The sequence below is a fragment of the Berghia stephanieae genome, chromosome 6 (assembly GCF_034508935.2).
Source record: "Berghia stephanieae isolate SIO BIC M18660-M18661 chromosome 6, UCSD_Bste_1.3, whole genome shotgun sequence".
Classification (NCBI taxonomy): domain Eukaryota; kingdom Metazoa; phylum Mollusca; class Gastropoda; order Nudibranchia; family Aeolidiidae; genus Berghia; species Berghia stephanieae.
In genome coordinates, this window is record NC_088365.1 from 43859082 (window position 1) to 43881109 (window position 22028).

The 22028-nt window shown below is 37.2% G+C and overlaps 1 protein-coding gene across 2 annotated transcripts in view; it reads right to left on the minus strand.

Moving 5' to 3' along the window:
• The window catches only part of LOC144975083 (B-cell receptor-associated protein 31-like), a 37415-nt gene that overhangs the window by 4868 nt on the left and 10519 nt on the right, over positions 1–22028 (minus strand). Inside the window, exons 2-6 of one of the 2 annotated variants that reach the window (XM_078918790.1) lie at positions 12509–12651; positions 11669–11769; positions 9442–9583; positions 6405–6549; positions 5128–5331 (exon numbers count right to left, since the gene is read on the minus strand). In XM_078918790.1, the coding sequence (XP_078774916.1) occupies positions 5128–5331; positions 6405–6549; positions 9442–9583; positions 11669–11769; positions 12509–12600 (684 nt within the window). In that variant the 5' untranslated portion in view covers positions 12601–12651. Of the gene's footprint in view, positions 1–5127; positions 5332–6404; positions 6550–9074; positions 9220–9441; positions 9584–11668; positions 11770–12508; positions 12652–22028 lie in introns of both variants that reach the window. The other variant, XM_078918789.1, reaches the window with a different exon arrangement.

Below are 22028 nucleotides of genomic sequence, written 5' to 3' on the forward strand. Positions count from 1 at the left end.
AATGGAAAGACAAGATTAATACAACTTTTTGGTTTACTGTTAAGTTGACGACACCTCTAAAACATATCTACTCCTCCGAAAAGGAAAGCGGTATGAAACGTAAAGAACATAGTTCAATGTGTGCAACAATTTTGGACCACAGTTGCCTTAGAGTGGAAATTTAAAGAAAAAAAAAAAAAGTCCGGCAGATCACAAATATAACTAATGATAGGGAGCTAAGTAATCAAAAAACAAGTATTTGATGAATATCTATAATATATTTGGGTTTCTCTGTATTACTATCCTTTAAAATTTATGATCATACCAGGAGGTCTTGAAATGTTTGATCACAAGATATTGCAAGACTCTTTATGAGTATCTTCCCTTGTGTCCTTACTGAGGCTAATCAAAGCCATATATCAAAACTTTGAGAGGCTTTAAGGTATTTACATCGTGAGATGATTCACAAGTATTAACAAAAGCACATAAATCAGAGACGCCAACTTTAAATTTTGTTCACAGGAGTTTCAGACACCACTCGTAGGAATTTCAATGCCGAAAGAGGAATTTCCGCACACAAGAAAAAGAAATTGGAATGGCATTGTGTATTATGATACATAAACACATTTGCCAAATACAATCCCAAAGTTTCCTTATTCCAAATGAAGTAAAAAACCTGATGGTAGGAGTGTAGTACTGGTGGTAGTGAGGATGATGTGGTGTTGGTGGTTGTAGTAATAGTAGTAGTGATGATGAAGATGTGATAGTGGTTGTTCTTGTCATAGTAGTGGCAGTGATGATGATATGGTGATGGTGGTGGTTGAAGTAGTAGTTGTAGTGATGATGATGTGGTGGTGGTATAGTGGTGGTAGTAGTTGTGGTCATGATGATAATGAGGTGGTGGTGGTTGTAGTAGTGGTGGTAGGGTTGTTAATGTGGCGGTGATGGTGGTTGTTGTAGTATTGGTAGTGATGATGATGTGGTGGTGGTGGTTGTAGTACAAATGGTAGTGATGATGATGTGGTGGTTGTAGTATCAGTGGTGGTGGTAGTGATGAAGATGAGGTGGTGGTGGTGCTTGTAGTAGTAGTGGTAGTGATGATCATGTGGTGGTGATTGTAGTAGTGGTGGTAGTGATGATGATGTGGTGATGGTGGTTGCAGTAGTTGTGGTAGTAATGATGATGTGATGGTGCTTGTAGTAGTAGTGGTAGTCAGGGATGCCACCAGGCAAATCTAAAAAAGCCTGAAAACTTGCGTGGACGAGATACAAATCAACGTCAAGGGCTTTGTAGGGATTTGAAAAATATCAAATTTGGAATATTGTTTCAGTACTTATTATTGCAATTGAGAGTAAATAACACACAAAAGAAAGGAGGGTTAACAGTTTTCAAATTGATAAAATAAGGTGCTGAAAACAAAATATAGACAAATTAATATCAATAGCTATCATGGGTGAGAATGACTGGTCACATAAAAGGAGAAAATTTTTCATTGTGAAGATCATGACCCACCCATGCAACCATAACCTATAAATTTAAACTTCACTCAAATTCACTGAGATGCGATCCAAAATTTGTTTTTTTTTGTTTTTGTTTTTAAGGGTTTTATGGCGCTTGCAACACATTTAGGTTATATCAGCACCAGTAAAAAGGAAGAAAATGGGATAGTAAAAAGTTCTAGAATTACAAATAAAGCACCCAAGAAAAAGTAAGACATAGGGAAATTGGAAACAAATAGGGATCAGATGTAGATTCCAAGAGCACACTATCAAAGTTGATCGGTCGGTCTGCTTCGGCGTGTAACTATAACTCTGTAAACTACCATTTAGGTGCCCAAATATTCGACCGGCGGTGACAGGCCAAATTATTCACCGGGCGAAAAAGTTCCGGCTCAAATCTCGATCGCGATTTCTTTCTTCTTTAAAATTTTTTTTTTTTCCCTTGAATAGTGACGACGGACAAAAACTGGAGGTTCCGGATTAAAACCGGCTGGTGGTAAAAAAAACCCCGGATTTCCGGCTAAAACCGGAAAAGTGGCATCCCTGGGTAGTGATGATGATGTGGTGGTGGTGGTGCTTGTAGTAGTAGTGGTAGTGATGATGATGTGGTGGTGATTGTAGTAGTGGTGGTAGTGATGATGTTGTGGTGATGGTTGTAGTAGTGGTGGTAATGGTGGTTGTAGTACAAATGGTAGTGATGGTTGTAGTAGTGGTGGTAATGGTGGTTGTAGTACAAATGGTAGTGATGATGATGTGGTAATGGTGGTTGTAGTTGTTGTAGTAGTGGTAATGATAATGTGGTGGTGTTTGTAGTAGTAGTGGTAGTGATGATGGTTGTAATAGTAGTGGTAGTGATGATGGTTGTAATAGTAGTGGTAGTGATGTTGATGTTGTAGTGGTGGTTATAGTATTATGGTAGTTGCAGTGATGATGATGTGGTGGTGGTGGTTGCAGTATTAGTGGTAGTGATGATGTGGTGGTGGTTGTAGTGGTAGCGGTAATGATGATGAGGTGGTGGTGGTTGTAGTAGTAGTGGTAATGTTGATGTGGTGGTGGTGGTTGTAGTAGTAGTGGTAATGATGATGTGGTGGTGGTGGTTGTAGTAGTAGTGGTAGTGATAATGATGTGGTGGTGGTTGCAGTAGTATAGGTCGTGATGATGATGTGGTGCGGTGGTTGTTGTAGTAGTAGTAGTAGTAGTGATGATGATGTGGAGGTGTTGGTCGTAGTAGTAGTGATGATGATGTGGCGGTGGTGGTGTAGTAGTAATAGAGTAGTAATGGTAGTGATGATGATGTGGTGGTGGTGGTTGTAGTAGTTGTGGTAATGATGGTAGTTGTAGTGGTAGTTATGATGATCTGGTGGTGGTGGTGGTTGCAGTAGTAGTTGTGGTACTGATGATGATGTGGTGGTGGTTGTAGTAATAGAGGTAGTGATGATGATGATGTGGTGGTTGCAGTAGTAGTGGTAGTGATGATGGTTGTAATACTAGTGGCAGTGACGATGATGTGGTGGTTGAAGAGGGGGGGTATCATTGGAGCAAATTGACCTGACCGGAATTTGACGGAAGTTGCCCGGAACCCGGAAATTTTTTCTCCAGACCGGAGTCTTTTCTCCGGTGAAACCCGGTGTTTTGGCATCACTGCATAAATGCTTACAACTGACTTCCCCCCTTATTGTAATGGACTCCAATTGGGGCCTGGGCAAAAGTCATTTATCTTATTCCAGGACAAATCACATAGAGACAATGGTGCGGCTATGTGGTCTAGTGGTATGACACTCGCTTTCGGATCGGAAGGTCCTGGGTTCAAACCTCCCTCGGCGCATAGTTGAGTCCTTGGAAAAGGCTCTTTACTCACATTCTCTCACCACACTCAGGTGTAAAATGAGTACCTGGCCGTTAACAGCGTTGTCTTTGTCCGAAAAATTGTAATATCGCCAAACAGGTGTCATGTCTCGTCCTACATGTTATAGACCTGTAAATGAGCTCTATAAAAATTGACTGAAACTCTTCGACAAACTGAAGATTCAATTATTTTTTAAAAAATAAGGGCATCATTGGAGAGGAGAGTGATAAATACAATACATTAAAATAGTGGGTGTTATATCTTACTGGAAGTATGACTGCCATAATTTAATGGAGAAGGAATGCTAAATAAGCATGTCATTCGTATAGGTAAAGATGACTTCATCAAAATCATATTCCTGCCTCTGGAATTTATTTGACATAGTCAGAAAAATAATCATCATTATCATCTTTAACTTCTAGCCATGACCTATTGAATTTATTCCTCACATCTTTATCGATGCTCGACAAGTCTGAATTGCGATCCACGAACAGCTAAGCCATTGTGAGAACATTAGAATAATGTAGCAATGAGCAAACTTGATTTTCAATCAGTAAATGACAGAAAAAAAAAACTTAAATAAATATGACTTCTGGCCAATACACTGAATTATTAAGTAGAAGTGAATTATCAAGAAGAAACTTCGGCAGGCGTAGCGGAAAAATTCAAAGAATCGAAATGAAGGTAAATCGCCACAAAACAGCAAGCTCACTTGGGCTTGAGCAAAACAATGGCAGAAAACGTCCTGATTTGCACGGGAATTAATTAGGCTACTTACCATTGTTCCTTATAATCAGGTACTCAATCAGTGAAGAAACGGTCAACCAGTTTGTTTACAACGTGAGGCAATCGAAATGTGCTTGTAGCAATCTATCCTAACTTTCGATTTGAAGGTGTCTACATAACATTCGCAATTTACTTTATCATACTTTTGAGACTCGCCAGGTAAATGTGGTCAATTTTGGCTTAGATGAAACAGTGAAATTTATCGCTCGGTGGCTCAGTTAAAATTGGCTACAGTTGGGATCACGACAGGTTTGGAAAGTGAAAAAATAATTTAACGAAGGATGTGTGAAAATACCCAGGGATGTGTTCATTTCAGTTAATTGACTGAGAATTTACAGGTCTAATGTTAAATGTTGTTGTTGACCAGGGACCCCCTGTAAAGCGCTTTGAGCACATTTAGTGGATATTGCGCTATATAAGAGCTCAATTTATTGTTATTTATTAATGGTTAAACGGGAAGAGAAGAGACTCATGTCAATGATTTCAGCACTTGATAAGCATTAAGCTACAACTAATCTATTAAAATAAAAGCAAAATTGTGATTAGCTGTTCTTTTTGGGGCAGGTGGGGGGGGGGTCTTTCTTTTTCAAAACCATAGGGGTCTGAGCTTAAAAACTATGAAAGAAGCTAAAAATTTTCTCAATCGACACCTGAAGACCAAAATACGAAAATTATACTTGAAATTATGCAACAATTATTATCATCATCGTGACTATTATAACTTGTATCTCGTTATAGCCATCATAACTTGTATGAACATAAACCATCTAGAAAACGGATATAAGGGGGTAGAAGACACAACAAGTGACCAGCCTGCCGACTATGGGAAGTCCTTGATTTAAATAATTAGATATTGAGCTTAATCAAGATATGGCATAGAAAAACCATCAATATGATCTGAGAAAATTCACAACTTTTTTCATAAAAAAATAAAAGCAGCTCCACAAAGATACTGTCGTCCTTTTCAACCAAGAGTATCACAAACTTGCAAGGACTAACAGTAACCCCATTCCATACCTCTAATTTATTGAACTCCTCCACAATGCGGTCGTATTCCCTGTTGGTACTCTCTGCCTGCTTCTTCATGGATTCAAACTCCACTTTGGTCATGTACAATTCTTCTTTGGTCTTCTCCAGCTCCACTTCCACCTTGGACGTGTCCTTGACCTTGGTCTTACCGTCCACGTCAGACCCATCTTCCTTGGCCTCTGCCTTTTTGTTCTGAAGAGAAATATGGATACAACAATGATTCTTGTAAGTAAAGAAAAAAGATTACACCCATCGAACTGGAATTTAACCCAGTTTCTACAATGTGAAATGGACAATAGCAATCGATTGCTATCCTTTGGATAGGATGCTAGTCTATCGCAAAGCGCTTTCAGCCTGATCAAACAGACCCTGCTATCCAATCACTGCTTAATGGACAGAGGGTTCAGAAAAAATCTCGACTCAACCTGGGACGGACCTCTGTAATTTTGAGAGAAAATTTTCTTTGTATTAGTCGGTTTTAATTCATCATTATCAAAATTAATTTATTACTTTGGTTTTTTTTTTGTATTGTGCCAATACACGAGTCACACTCGCCTTATATACTTTCTATTCATTTTGACCGGACTACTAAGACAAAGCCCTACCACTTTAATGATGAAAAAAAATATTAAAATATCAGGGTAACAGCCTAAAGAAATCAGGACACAAGAGGAAAAAAATTGGGAAATGTGTAAAAACCGATGCTTTAAGAGTTTTTCTGTACTTCTCCAGTCGGAAAAGAACACCGCTTGCAACTTCAATGTTACAAAAGCTTGATTACAAAAAAATATAAAATAATATTCTTTAAGAAATCAGGATTAGAACTAAAAACACTCGCAAAAAAATAGAAAAGCAAAACAAAATAGGATGGTTTTAATTTCACAATATTGTAAAGGGAGAGAACCAATGTTTATCTGCATAAGTATTTAAGTTTAGATTCAATGTCTCCTTATCAAAAATGTAGATTCCGTTTTGTTTTTACTTAAATCGCAAATAGTGAAAGCATGAAAGAAATATGAGGACATACAAATTCTATTCTATTCTGACATGCATAATTCTATGCAAATCCTCAAAACAGTAGAAAAGATATTAGTGATAAACGGGTATTTTATAGCCAAATGACGTTGAAATAAATAGATAAAACAACCTGATTATGGGCCATGTGCTGGGCCAGAGCTATAAAATTCAGCTCCATGGGGCTGATGGCTTTGTAGGACTAAATAAAATGAAAAAGAACAACGCTTAAAACCTTATGAAAAAAGTACCTTTTTGTTGTCGTCGGTGAAATCTTTTTCCTCCAGCAACTGCCTCGCAGCCTCTGTCGCACTCTTTGCTTGTTTGATACTGGCCTCGCTCTCAGCCATCAGGTTGGCTTCCCTGGCAATCAAAGTTACCAGACGACGTAAAACCCTGGCAGAAGTTTGGAAAATAAAAATACATATATGCAGATGTGTGCTCATTTCCACAGCATAACCATAACAACTATGCTTGTATCTATTTTGTTTTGGGCAATTTTAAATAAAATCCTATTATCAAAGTCAATGAACAAAAAAAAATTATCTCCCCTTCCTCCTCCCAAACCCTAAAAAAATGATTGCAAGAAAAAAAATTCAAAAAAATCTAGAGCATTTGCATGGCGCAATATCCATTAAACATGACCAATGCGCTTTTATTAGTTAATAACAACACTACATGCAGGAAGAGACATGATGCCCATTAGACGATATTACAATTTTTACTCTTAGAGACAATGCGGTTAATGGCCAGATACTCACTATACATCTGAGTATGGTGAGAGAATGTGAGTGAAGTAAGAGCCTTAATATTTCAGCATCAGCCACAGTGAAGTGATGCAGTCAACATATGGGCTCAAGAAAAAAAAAGTTTAAATGCCAACAGCAGAGTTTAAACCCTGATTTCCAGGATTGAAAGTACTGTGTCTTAATTCACTAGGCCATCCCATACCCTATTTAGATTTATGGGAAAATCTTTTTGCTAATTTGCTATGACTCTGAGTAATCCGATTAAATAAATTAATATAAGTATAAGCAGCAATGCCGTCATGAGGAAAAAGACTATGTGGCCACATAGTACAAGTAAACATACAATCTTTTTCCTCAAGATAAAAGCAGATTTGCAAAGATATCAAAATAATAGTTACTGTAACAAAGGTGTTAAAATCTAAATAAAAAACAAACCAAAAGAAAGCAAAAATAAAATAAGCCGGTGTGTTAAATATTAAAATCGGAGATCAGAGACAGATAAATAGCATGAGACATTGCTACAGAACTAATGAAGCAGCACTTACTAAAATGCATGTTGTTATAGTGATTATATAGGGAAAATGAATTGGGACTTCGACTCCTTGTTATATTGTTATTGTCATAAATATTCTACAATTAACTTTTTTCAATACTTTAAACAGATATAACTGCAATATTTATGTTGGCAGACACTGAGCTTTTGCTTCATATTTCTTGTTGAAGACTTTAATAATTCCCCAGCTTTTCAAAACAATTCTTAATATTTTTGTTGGTCTTTTAGTGCTGAATGTCACAAAAATGACAAGTTGTTATATCTTCACATTCTCTTTCTAAATTCATAATTTGGCCATAAATACAAACATATCAGATTTGAGATTTGACAGTAGCCTACTTCTATGAAAAAATAGAATAGAGTATTTGGACGTCATTGAATATCGCTGCCGTATTTTTCTATTGTGGTGTCAATGATTACACTGGTCAAGTATTTAAAATGCTGCCTAACAACACCAATAGCCTATTAAAAAAATTGATTTGCATTCTAAATGGATCAACATACGAACAATTCTCAAAAGTTGCATGCAAATTTTTAGATGTTATAGGTGAAAAAGGCTTTTTTGTGACACCTTTCCTATTTTATTTTTATATAATTAAATGAATAAGTATGTAAGAAGAGAATCAGGAGTTTTCAAAGTTTTTTTTCAAAAATCAAAATAACCAAACACGGTCAAGAGGGGAAAAAACTCGACCAAAAATTAAAATAAACGTAAGTCAAACAATATACAAATCAACAACTCTCTCCCTACCAGCCCTTTTCATGATATTATATTTACCTAAAACTAAAACTTCATACAGCGTAGAATACAAACATAAATATTCTTTAACATGATCCAGGTTTAACCGTAATAAGAAAGATGTTGGTTGTATCATACAGAGTGAGATGACTTTGCTATAGGTGGTAAGGAATGAATAAAAATAGAGTTCCCCATTCATGTAAGCACGAGAGAGCTAAATAAAATACATCACAACTGCCAAATTCTCAATTAAAAAAATCTCTTGTCATTCAATTAGAAAAGAAAATCTACCAGTGAGTAAAAATACAAGCATGTTTTCCAATAAACTGCAGAGCTGCCGACCCACCATGAGGCCAAAAAAATAGGTTCAGACCCTCTAAAGATTTTTCTTATTACAAACCCAAAATATTAACACCAAAAAAAAAAAATAAAATTAAAAATTAAAAACCCTCAAAAATGCTGACTGACAATTTCGCAGTCATGAAATAGGAATATTAGAACTTTATTTGATTCAAAGATCAACGTTGATCAAAGAAAATATCTCATAACGAGACATAGAGAATAAAGGGTACTGGCAGCTCTGAAACTAGTAAATAACAAAAAAATAAAAAATGGAAATATCAAAACTGACAAATGTAAAGCAACCGAAAGATGATTTAGGGAATTCTGAACTGAAAGGAAACTTAATCGAATGCTGGAACCACTGAATGGCTTAAAACACTGGAGAGTTGAAATGAATTAATCCTTATAGGGCACTTCATAAGAGGTTTATTTTCATTTTTATTCAAATAAAAAAAAAAAAAAAAACCCATTATAAAATTTTTTTTTAAAATTAAAAATTCAGGTGCAAGCTTTAAAAAAATGCTATATAATGACTTACACCCATAACAACAAACAAAAGCCAGTCATGTTCATATTCCTCTGAGCTCGAAATAGTCTCATATGATTTCTATTTTCAGCTTCTGGATAAAGCGGCCTTTCTGCACTGTCTGCGCTAGTGTATTTCCTGGTCTCACGGATCGAGTCTGCACGAGAAATAGATCACAACTCAAAACAATATAAACAAGCCAAGGAAATCATATTCAACAGCTGCCAAAAAGTCGCAAGCCAATAACATTTACTGAAAAATAAATAAATATAAAAAAAAATAAACAAAAAACTAATGACAAACAGAGAAAAGAGTACTTGGTGTTAAATTGGGTTATACAGCCATGCAAAAGGGGAACCAGCTAAAGATTATTACTTACAACCAAGAAAAGAGGGCATAGCCAGAGATATGCATGTTGCGCTGTGCCCTAAACATGCGCATATGCCTGGTGGTATCGGCGTATTGAGTATCTGCTGGTGTTTCATTGGCTGCACTATATTTATTGTTCTCACGGATCGACTCTGGTGGTGAAGAAGAGTTCATCTTTAAGTCAAACAACGTCAAAACAACTCATTAGATGGTCATTCAAACAACATTTCACAGTTCATGAAATCTGTATGTGTTTTAAATTCGAGGTCTTTGGTTTTAACATCATTATATCTAAGCCCAGTTCTTGTTATGTTTAAAAAATAAATTCAGGCTAAAGTTTAGATTAGATTATATGATCCTAATTGCGTTTTGATCCCATATCACATGTTGGGATATTGTTCTCAAATTCACTTAAACAGAGAATGAGAGTGAAAAACACAATTTGAAACCGAACTGCCTAAATCTGGCATCATGTCAGTGAAAACGACTAGACACTGAATTAAAATTTAAAATGTGACGTACTGTTTGACTCAATCTGGTAAAATGTGAAGAAAATTTGAATTTAAAGACAAAATGATCAGAACTGGGACATTAAAGATTATCTAAATTGAAAAAATAATTTTCTCTTAGAAATGACTGGTCACTGATGAACCAATGTCAGAACATAACCTGACCCATCCATAAAAAGGTCATGATACAAGGTTAAATTCTTACTTTGTCCATAAATACAAACATATCAGATTTGAGATTTGACAAGTAGCCTACTTCTGTGAAAAATGGAATAGTATTTGGACACTATTGATTATTGATACTGTATTTTTCTATTGTGCTGTCATGGATTACACTGGTTAAGTATTTAAAATACAGCTTAAAAACATCAATAGCCTATCAAAAAATTTCTAATTACAAAAAGTTTATCTTAAAAAAAATTGATTTGCATCAATAATAAAATGGCGACGATCATCAATAGAAAATAGGAAAGTGAGTTGTTGCTGGCAGTATTCAATGAAACAATTTGATTTTACTGGCTAGACAATTGAATACAACTAAGCATTCTCTTTTTACTGTTGGTTGTCGCCTTGAATAAATAATTATTTAGTAAATATCAGGCTATGATTTTTTGCAAAGGCTACAACCAGAACCAGACTCTTGTTCACATTCATACACGTCACAGCTTGTTTGGCTTCCAATCAAATTATCTGAACACAACTGACAATTTAAATTCAATTTTTTGTCAATGTCAAGATATAATAGATCCCCATCACAAAATCAAAGTCAGTCATTCATGTTGAGGAGAAACATTGCAACCAATAAAAAAATTTGAGCTTTTATATAACGCATATCCACTAAACGTGCTTCAAAGCACTTTACAAGGGGTCCATGGCCAACAGCAACATTTAATATGTAGGATGGGACATGACAACAATTACTTTTCGGACAGAGACAACGCTGTTGACGTCCAGGTACTCATTTTACACCTGAGTACGGTGAGAGAATGCAAGTAAAGAGCTTTTTCCAAGGACTCAACTATGCGACGAGCGAAGCTAAATCCCAGGACTTTCCAATCCGCTTGCTCGTATCATACCACAAGACCACATAGCAGGACAAAGTCAGTTACTCATGCTGAGGAGAAACATTGCAACCAGAATGTCATATATGCTGACTGGCTACATCACATTATCGTTTCTTTTTTTTTTTTACAAAGTGACCTTTGTACACTAAGACAAGATTCAGACAACAAAAGCCTGAAGCAAATATTCTGTATCGACCTATGTTCTGGCCTTAAAAAAAAAAAATTCACAGCTTTTATACAGCGCAATATCCATTAAACATGCTCACAGCGCTTTACAAAGGGTCCCTGATCAACAGCACCACGTAACATGTAGAACGAGACATGACACCTATGAGGCGATATCACAAATTTTTTTTCAGACAGAGACAATGCTGTTGACGGCCAGGTACTCATTTTACACCCAAGTGCAGTGAGAGAATGCGAGTAAAGAGCCTTGTCCAAGGACCTATATATATATATACTACATGACAAGCGAGGTTCGAACTCAGACCTTCTGATCCGAAAGCGAGTGTCATAATACTAGACCACGTAGCCGCACTTTGTCTCCCTTTCAATCCCTTTTATTGTTCACGGCAACCAATCAGGAAATATTTTCACCAATCTAGTGTCCATCATTTTGACAATTCAACCTATTTCCAATTGATTTTCACTACTTTAAACCTACCTAAAAAGAGCAGGATCAAAATTGCGATGAAAACGTTGAAATAAATATTGGAGTAGGATGATAGCATTTTACAGAAGCCTGAGCGAAATATTCTTTGCCATCTGTAGAAATAAAAATTTTTAAAAAAATCACTGAAGTATATTGAATCAGACACATTTCCCCTTAAAATGAAAATTTAATATTTATGTGCCCCTAGCTGCATTGATTACAAGATTGGGAGAAGTAAGAAAATTAAATTACCTAAAATTACCTAAGCAAATGTTCACAGTTGATTTTGAACGGATTTCCCAATCTAAATTTAGTGTTTCATTTATTCCTCTTCACCAAGCCATATCAAAAGAAATTCCATTTTGTGCAAGTACAAAAATGAACATACAGTTTTCAAAAAAGAACACCAGACAGATGGCAAAATACTTTTCTGCCTTCTGACTGGATCTTAAGTGATGTATGAACAACTTTTGTTAATGACTGATATAGGGCTTTCACTTTGACGGGTGCAAGTAGGTTAGAGCGAAAAAGCCTGAAATCCATTTTTAACAAATTCAAAAAGTCTGAAACTCATTTTCTGAAATGTGACCTACATCCCGAGAACAGTATTATGATGCCATCAAAAGCCATTAAAAAAAGCCTGAAATCTTGGTGAAGCAGGAAATCTTGCACCCAGGGGGCTTTGAGTTCCGTAATTGGCATTTTTTTCTTTACTTTTTTCTTCAAGCTGTTATATTCATTTATGTATTTGACTTTTTACAGCCCATAGCTTCCAGCAGCTTAGTATTCACTTTGACTAGTAGTCTTACAATCCCATGGCCAGGCATAAACAAACACCAACAAAATGATTACCTTGGAGGTGAAATAAATGGCAGGAGCAGGAGAGCAATGAGAACAATCTCCATGTAGAGAACGCCAGCCACGAAAGTCCACTGGAGCGTCATGGTGACTATGTGAGATTACTTCCAGTATCCGAAAAAAACGCTGTTGCACTCCTACAAAAGAGAGAAATAGAATACATAAATTTGCCTCCTGATTACATACAATGACTTTATAGTCTTGTGCCATTATTTTTAAACGATATGATTTTTATTCAATAATACATGTTAACAGCTGTTCTTCATCTCTGTATGCATATGCACATCTTGGTGGATGTGTGTATCGTTATGAGGGTATGTGTATGTGCACGCTTGTAAAAAATGGATGTGCATGTGTACAAAATGTTTATAATGATATTTTACAATTTTGTGTGCCTAGAGCTGTTTTGTCAACGGGATTGGGTGCTATACAAATAAACTTTATCATGTTTATTAATAGCTGTGATATAATTCACTTGCCGTCGGACCAATAGTTACCTGGTTCTAGTACTGCACTTGGCAATACTGAGCAGAGTCTTTGGATAAGCTCTTTACTCAGATTCTCTCAGCAAATTCAGGTGTGAAATGAGCAGCCCAAGCTGGCTGGTAACAGTACAGTGTTGTCTCAGTTAATAAAAATTGTAATATGGCCTGACAAGTAGTCTCATATTATTACATATTAAATGTTGCTCTTGGCTTAGTATATTGAACACATTAAGTGCCAATAATGAAAACCAATTTTCGTTATTCCCTTTTTTGAAACTCTGCTCTTTTAAACAGTTCTCCACATTCCAGAATATGGAATGTTTTGAAATGCACATAGAAATAAGTAAAGTTAATAAAATATCAATAAAAAAATAAAATTAACCAACAATAAATCAGCCGATAGATAATACGTCACTACATATACACAATATGCTTCGACTTTCATGCGGGAGTCATGGCCGTATGGTTATGTCGTCTGCCTTGAGAGGCATGTCAGATTCGACGACGTGGGTTTGAATCCTGGTTCCGCCACTTTAAAATAAATAATTTATTCAGTCTTTTTTTTATACAGAGTGTTGCAAAGGATAAATGTCCCACATACCCCCCCCCCCCCCCCCAACCTCTTTTTTTTTTTAGAAAAATATTTCTCTCTCTTTTTTTAAAAGTTCCTTTCTAGCAAATTGTCATATTCGTCCCCACTCCGCTCTCCAAAAGTATATTCTAAAAAGAATAAATAATTAAAAAGCAAACAAACAGAAACATTCAGAGAGTGACCAAATGGTCAGATAGAGGAAAAAAAAACAACAATAATTTATCAAATTTTTAAATAAAAACAATTTTAAGAAACTCATGCTCAGAAATGGAACAAGGCCAAACAAAAAAGGATAAAAGAATAGACTCGCTCAAACAAAAAAAAAAAGGGGGGGAGTGATCGTATTCGAATCTGTGCAGCTAAAAGGAGCAAAATGAAAGGTGGTCTATCCACACGGGTATCGATGTATCTTAAAATTCATATATGTGCTAGATAATTTTCCACCATCTCTGTTTCATTGTTTTGATAGTTATATTCATCTCTGATTCGAATATGTTGTTGGATCTAGTTCTATGGACATGTGATTGGTGACAATAAATTGTATTGTCTTGTCGTGTGGAGAAGACAGGAAAAAAAACAGGTGTTGTCGGTTTTGGGCTTTGGGACGAACAACACCTTGGCCTAGGAATTCGTCTGCGAAATTCCCGGCCATCATCAATATCCCCAAAATTGTGGTCAGAATGAACAAATTATAGTTATAGAGAGCTGCGTCGGTGGTACCAATACTTAGCTTCTTTAACTTTTACAACCATTCAGTTGGACAAAAAAAAATAATAAATTAACGCTTACCGTCAAAAGCAGTTTAGATTTGAAGATGCATTTATTTTCAATCAAAAAACATTCGGTACCAGACAATCATTGATGAATTTCAAAAGTTGTGTTTGAAATTATATCGTAAATTTTTCATGATTCATTCCTCGTGAATCGTGTTGGCTATTTGGTGCATAAGTGCAGTAAAAATTGGTGCGCAAAATTAGTTTGTAGCGGATGTGAGACTCCTTGTGTGTATGTCTCTCTCTCTTTTAGTTTTTGGGAGTGCCTACGTACACGGTAACGGGGCATCTAGCCTCAGGATCTACATAACGTTAAACTGGTTTACCGTTGCAACACAAGTAATAGATGGTCCTCGCTGTTGTGACCGTGCGCGCTCTTGTGTGTGTGTGTGTTATTTTTTAAAAATCAAAACAATTTTAACCATTAATGTCGAGATTCCATCTTACAGTCCCCAATCTCCAGATCTTAGTCTTAATGTTATCATTAAAAGACAAGCTTTGCGATTTACAGTTTAATTGAAGCCCGAGTCGATATAGGTTTGGTTTGCGTTGTGTGCTTAGAGTCTGGTGTCTCTGAGTTATAGCGCTATATAAGTTTTCAGCATTATTATTATTATTATTATTAATATACTCTTACTGCTCTATTTGTGGAAACGATTTTTTCTGCATAAGCAAACTGGAGAAAAAAAATCAGTGTCACTGTAAGAGGTAAGCACCTCTGTAACTGTAACACTCCTTAGATCTACGTCATCAGCCAATTCACTGTTTCTTTCATCTTTTCCCTTTCTCCCCCCTCCCCCACCTCTCTCTCTCTTGTCATAGTGTTATCCCTTCCCCTTCCCATCTCATTGTAATATGAAAACGTTCTGCTGTTTGCAAATATATACAAGTGTTGTAGATTTGGATCACAAAAGAGACAAAGGAGATTTTACTTTGAACATTCTTTCTAAAGCTTTAATAAACTTTTAACACAAGCAGGCATCTATAACAAAAAGAGAAAAACAGAACATTAGATGTACAAGACACAAAATGTAACCAAAATCATCACATTATCCCCGGCTTTAAATTCAAACCAACAGTATCATTATTTGGGTCCACTTCTTTAATTATAACTTCTCGTTCTAATGAAGGGAGTCTTGGCGGGTTTGATGACCGCTGGCAAAGAAACAGAATTGGGTGGATTGTCAGACACAAAGTTGGTAACATCGGGTGTTTGATCTGGAGCAGTGACGACATCGGGCTCTACAGTCAACTTTGTCTGATTATCAGAGGTTAGATCAGAAGCTTTAGCCCCACCCGGTGTACCAACTGGCGTGGGTTCAATCTGCCTTTCATTTCCAACAGGAGCTAGATACCTTAAGGCCATCTGGTAAACGGACATGAGCGTATTGTGAGTTCGCTTCGAGTAGATCACCTTCATCCACAATCAGGTCATACTTTGATGTTCCTATATGGCGTCGGAGGTAAACAGGCCCAGGCGATAGGAGCCATGAGGACAAGGAGCTGCCATTAGTAGAGCGACAAGTATACTGGAACATGCGTTCATGCGGTGTAGCATTTGTTTCAGTGCAGAGAAGCGAACGAACAGAGTGCAGGGAGTCCTGTAGAACCAGTTCCCACTGGTTGATAGACAGTCCTTTGGATTTGAGAGAGAGAGTGATCGCTTTCCATATTGTGTTGTTGAGTCGTTCCACTTGCCCATTCCCTCCAGGGTTATATGGAGTTGATCGGCTAGTTGCTATTCCTTTTTCGTGGAGAAATGACTTCAATTCCTCTGACATAAATAGAGGACCTCTATCAGAATGTACATAGTGAGGCATGCCAAATATTGAAAACATTTGGTTCAAGCAGCAAATAACAGTCCCATGTCGGCACATGGGAATCGGGAATATTCATCAATCAGAGTTAATAAGTATCTATTCCTAGTACAGGCAGGCAGTGGCCCCTTAAAGTCAATACTAAGCCTTTCCATTGGCTGGGTAGATTTGATGAGGTTGGGCATTTGTTTTGGTTTGTAAAATCTAGGTTTGATTTCAGAGCAGACTGGACATCCAGATGTCATTTTCTTTACATCCTCAACACTGTAAGGTAGGTTCGTTGCTCGTACAAAGTGAATCATTCTAGTCACTCCTGGGTGACTGAGGGCTTCATGAAGGTGTTTTAAATCGTCACAAGAACAACACTGCATGGAGCTCGAGAGAATGCGTCAGCAGCATGGTCTTCTGGCCCGGGATGGTAGATTACATCGTAGTTGTAACAAGACCATCTTTGAATTTTGTCATTTTTAACTTTTCCTTTTTGCTTCGAATCGTAGATGAAAGCCACAGACTTTTGATCCGTAACAAGTTTGAAGTGAAGCCACTTTCTGATTGCTTCCACAATTGCGTAAGCCTCCTTTTCGACCGAAGAGTGGTGTTTCTCACTTGACGAGAGTGCTCGGGAGAAGAAGGCAACAGGGCAACCCTCCTGGTTGAGAGTAGCTGAAATAGCTATGTCTGATGCATTGGACTCTACGGTAAGAGGAAGCTGAGGATCTACAGTTACCAGGACCGCTGTCTCGAGTTCCTCCTTTAGATTGTCAAAGGCCTGAAGTACTTCAGGTGGAGATGGGAATGTGGTGTTATTATTCATTAAATGAATTTTATCAGAGAAGTGGGATATCCAGGTGGAATAATAAGCGAACAAGCCACAGGCCCTTTTCTGAGCTTTGAGTGATGTAGGAGGCTCCATTTGGCGAAGTGGTGATAGTCTCGAGGGATCAGGTCGTATTTCCCCTTTTGAAATCCTGTAGCCAGTAACATGAGTTCCAACACCTATCACGTTCTTGGGTTAATTGAAAGTCAGTCCGTGTTTTTGAGCAAAAATTATGCTCACTCCAGTCGTCTCCACATACAGTTACGTTGTCCAAATAAGCAAAGGAAACGGAGAGATCTTCTTGTTTAATTAAAGTTGTCGATCGTTCTTTGGAATGCGGCAACACCGTTAGTTACACCGAAGGGGATTCTTTTGAAGTGATATAGGTTACCACAAGCCTCGAAAGCAGTATATTCCATGTCACTTTCTTTGATAGGTATCTAGTGGTAAGCGCTTTTCAGATCAAAGGTACTGTAATACCTATACTTAGAGATAGACTCTGCCATCTTATCCAGCCTTGGTAAAGGGTATGCATCAAGTAGAGTATATTTATTGATATATAGTCAATAATTCAATAAAGTCAATTTGACTATAGTCAATAACTAGTCTCTTTTTGTGTCTTTCTCCACTCGTAACCAACACTCGAGCCCTCCATGGTGACGATAAGGCTCAATGATACCCTCCTTGAGGAGCTTCTGCACTTCTGACTCGATGAAAAGTTTGTCCAACTCTGAATGACGGCGTGACTTAGTAGTGATAGGTCTACATTCTTCAATTAGATTCTCAAACAGAGAAGGAGCTTTGAGTGGGTTTTGAGATCCATCGAACGGGAAGCAGACTTCAGAGTATTTTTAATTCAGAAAAGTGAGTGGAGCAGGCACTTATGTTGGTAACAACAAGAGATGAAGTGAGTAGAAAAGTGCCAGAAGACAATAGAGAATAAAAATTTTCGCGGCGGTGGTGGGGTTTGAACCTGCGACCTTATTGGTACCACAACTCCGCCTGGCAGGTGAGAGCGTGGCTCTATCGTGTGAGCTATCCACGAAATATTCGTATCAAACTCAGGTCATTTCTAGAGCTCTCTCTCTCACCCACTTCTGGAGACCGCGGGTTGAGTTTGATACGAATATTTTTGTATTCGTGGATAGCTCACACGGTAGAGCCACGCTCTCGCCTGCCAGGCGGAGTTGTCGTACCAATAAGGTCGCAGGTAATCGGGCACCTAGCCCCAGGATCTACGTACACGGTAACTCTCGGAACTGGTTTGCCGCTACAATACAAGCAATGGATGGACCTCGCTCTGTATGTGTGTATGTTATTTTAAAAAATCAAACAATACAAAATAATCCATTAAAGGAGAGATTCAAGGTTACCATGTATGTTACTGTTACCGTGTACGTAGATCCTGAGGCTAGATGCCCGGTTGGTAACGAAAATAATGATATCAAGATATCTGCGATATTCCTCTTTATAACGAAGTTATGCATCTTTAATTGAACCCCTCTAAAACTTAGTAAAAGTGAACGGGAATTTCCACTCATAACTTTCTTATGGGCGAGTTGGGTCACAATTTGCCTCCCAATGCTGCTGCTCACTAACTGCCTAAAGTTACCGTGTACGTAGACACTCCGTCTCTTTAAACCGTCTAGACAACAAAATTTTGTTTTCAATTGACTCAAGGTCAGATTGGCAGGTATTTTTTAACGAACTTAAGTTCTGAAAAATGTTTCTTCGAAAGTTGAAAGATGCTAGTCTTTGAAACAGAGGTAGGTTTAAAAAAAAAAAAATTTCTCTTTTACGTGAATGCATGCCCAAGGCGAATTGGACTTTCAACGAGGTTGGCATGCTTAAGGCCTGGCTCTCTAGAAACAAAAGATGATCAATAAAGTTAACAGGTAGATAGGTAGTGAAAATTTTAATGGTTGGTGGACTATGAACAGATTTGATGATTATAACAACTTTCTTGCTGGTTGAAAAAAGGCGAATTGCCAGATTGACGTTATCAGTTCAAAGTGACAAAAATTTCATTGATCCATTTGCTTTAAATAGGTACTTTGGTAAACGTTCATTTGGCCCTCCAGCAGGGAGCCGATAAATGGCCTAGTGGCTGTGACCCGATTTTTTGGACTTCTGAGTGATGGGTCTTGGAAAAAATTCCATAGAATTTTTGTTATGGATGGATTTTAATGACTTATGTCTTATTTTCTTCAAAAGAAATTACGCTATCGTTTGGTGTAGTTCATTTTAAAATCAATGACAATCTAGTATAACTTTTGATTATGGATAAAATTGGGTCTAACTTAGCTTTGGATAATTATAAAATTAGAACTTGGTAAATCAAAATTTACAATGGCACGTTTATTTAACATCTTAACTTTTATATAAAATTAAATTCAGGGCAAAGCTGTATACCAATCCATGAAATTCGTTCCAGCAAAATCCTTACTCAAATCTTAGCGGCCATTTTAGGCCAGTTTTGAAATCCAAATGGTGGTTACTACCGGAAATGCAACAATTTTCAGGTTACAAAGTCCATCAGTAAATAGAAGACCATTTTTCAGCCTTTAAACCAAGGCTGTCATTATCCTGTCTGGGGATAATGAAAATTCGTTATCCCCAGACACCTGTCTGGGGAAAACGAAATTTCATTATTCCCAGACACATATCTGAAACTCCGCTCTTTAAAACAATTATCCACATTCCAGAATATGGAATGTTTCCAAATGCACATAGAAATATAAGGAAAGTTAATAAAATATCAATAAAAAAATAAAATTAACCAACATTAAATCAGTTGTTACTACATAATATGCGTCGACTTCGAAGTGGGTGTCATGGTCGAATGGTTTAGTCGTCTGCCCCAGAAGTTTTACCAGAATCGACGTTGCGGGTTCATATTCTGGTTCCGCCACTTAAAAAAAAAAATAAAAAATTCCGTCCTCTTTTTACAGAACGTTGCAAGGGATAAATGTCTCATCCATCCTGCCCCACCTCTTTTTTTTTTTTAAAAACTCTCTCTCTCTCTCGGTTCCTTTCTAGTTCCTATCAAATTGTCACATTCGTCCCCACTCCGATCTCAAAAAGTGTCTAAAAAGAATAAATAATTAAAAAGCAAACAAACAGAAATATTCAGAGAGCGACCAAATGGTCAGATAGAGGAGAAAAAAATAAAAACAATTTTAAGAAATTCATGCTCGGAAACAGAACAAAAGGCCAAACAAAAAGGAGAAAAAGAATAGACTCGCACAAAAAAAAGAAAAAAAAAAAAAGAAGAGGTGGGGGTGAGGGGGTGGATGGGACATTTATCCCTTGCAACGTTCTGTAAAGAAGACGGAATTAAAAAAAAAAAAAAAAGTGGTGGAACCAGGATTCGAACCCACAACGTTGATTCAGGTAAACTTCCAGGGCAGACAACTAAACCATTCGGCCATGACACCCACTTCGAAGTCGACGCATATTGTGTATATGTAGTAAACAACTGATTTAATGGTGGTTAATTTTATTTTTTATAGTATAGATATTTTATTAACTTTCCATATTTCTATGTGCATTCGGAAACGTTCCGTATTCTGGAATGTGGATAGTTGTTTAAAATAGCGGAGTTTCAAATATGTGTCTGGGGATAAGGAAATTTTGTTATCCCCAGACGGCAGGTGTCCGGGGATAACGAATTTTCATTATCCCCAGACAGGTGTCTGGGGATAATCAGTCACAGCGTTAAACCAACTCGCCTTGAGCATGCGTTCACGTAAAATATAAAGATTTTTTTAAAAAACCTACCTCTGTTTCAAAAACTAGCATCTTTCAACTTTCTAAGAAACATTTTGATTTTTCAGAACTTTAGTTCGTTAAAAAATACCGGCCAATCTGACACGTTGAGTCGAATGAAAACGAAATTTTGTCGTTTACATGGTTCAAAGGAAATGCCGTAAATAAGCTTTCATGGACTTCCTGTGTTGTTTTTACAGTGTCACGTGACTGTTTTGAGAAATTTGTCGTCTGCTACAAATAATTAGACCGGTGGGGGGTAGATATTTTCGTTGGAGCAGAGAAAAAGTGAGTATTATTTCTTGTACTTGTAGAGAGGCCTAGGGTCCACCAGCAGTCAAGTTGATTGAATGAAAGAAAAAAGGCCTTTTTTATCCGCCGCCACCACCACTACCACCACCTTGAAAGAGTGGAGGGGGGGGGGGGGTGGTGCATGCCGACGAGAGAGAGACGTGTCGCCTGGTGACCTTGGTGACGTAGAGCATCTCAAGGATGCTGGCAGTTGCAGTTGCAGGTGTTCTTAACCCCTTAACAGCGAAGCTAATTTTTTGCTTTTAGATAATAGCTTGCTTTTATCTTTATTATTGTTAACGGGGAATACAGCGTTTCCACCAAGAGAGCAGTCAGACTATCGCAACTCGGACTTCAATTGTCTATAATCGTTTTGCCGTTACTTGTCTTTTGATGATAGAAGATTTGGTGTTAGGTCAAAGATCGAATTTCGCCGCTAAAAGGTTGCATTGCTACTGGATTTGCTCCCCCCCCCCACACCTTTTTTTTTTCTTCTTTTTTTTTCACCTTAGTATTGTTGATTGCTATTTCCTTTTTTATGATTAGCAAGTGCCGTAGGAGTCTCACAGGATGCAGGAGTACTGCAATTAACCCTTTGCCAGTAACACTGATTTTTTTTGTTTTCAAATAATAGTCTTCATTTATATTATTTTTTAACGCAGAAAAAAAAATACGTTTCCACCATAAGAGCAGTAAGAATATTGATAAAAAGCGCTTTGAGCATGTTGGGTGGACATTGCCCTCTATAAAAGTTCAAATTTTTAAATTGTAATTTGTTTTTTGTCTTTTGATGAAAACGGCAAGATTTTATTTTTGGTCCATGTAAGATTGATATTCGCCTTTAAAAGGTTAAGTTGTTTTGTTTTTTCAGGTTTTTTTGTTTTGTTTTTCAAATGCGGATACGCTGCTTCTTCCTTTTTTTTTCCCCTCAACTGGCAAGCTATCGCTGTACTTACCCGCATGGCTTGCAC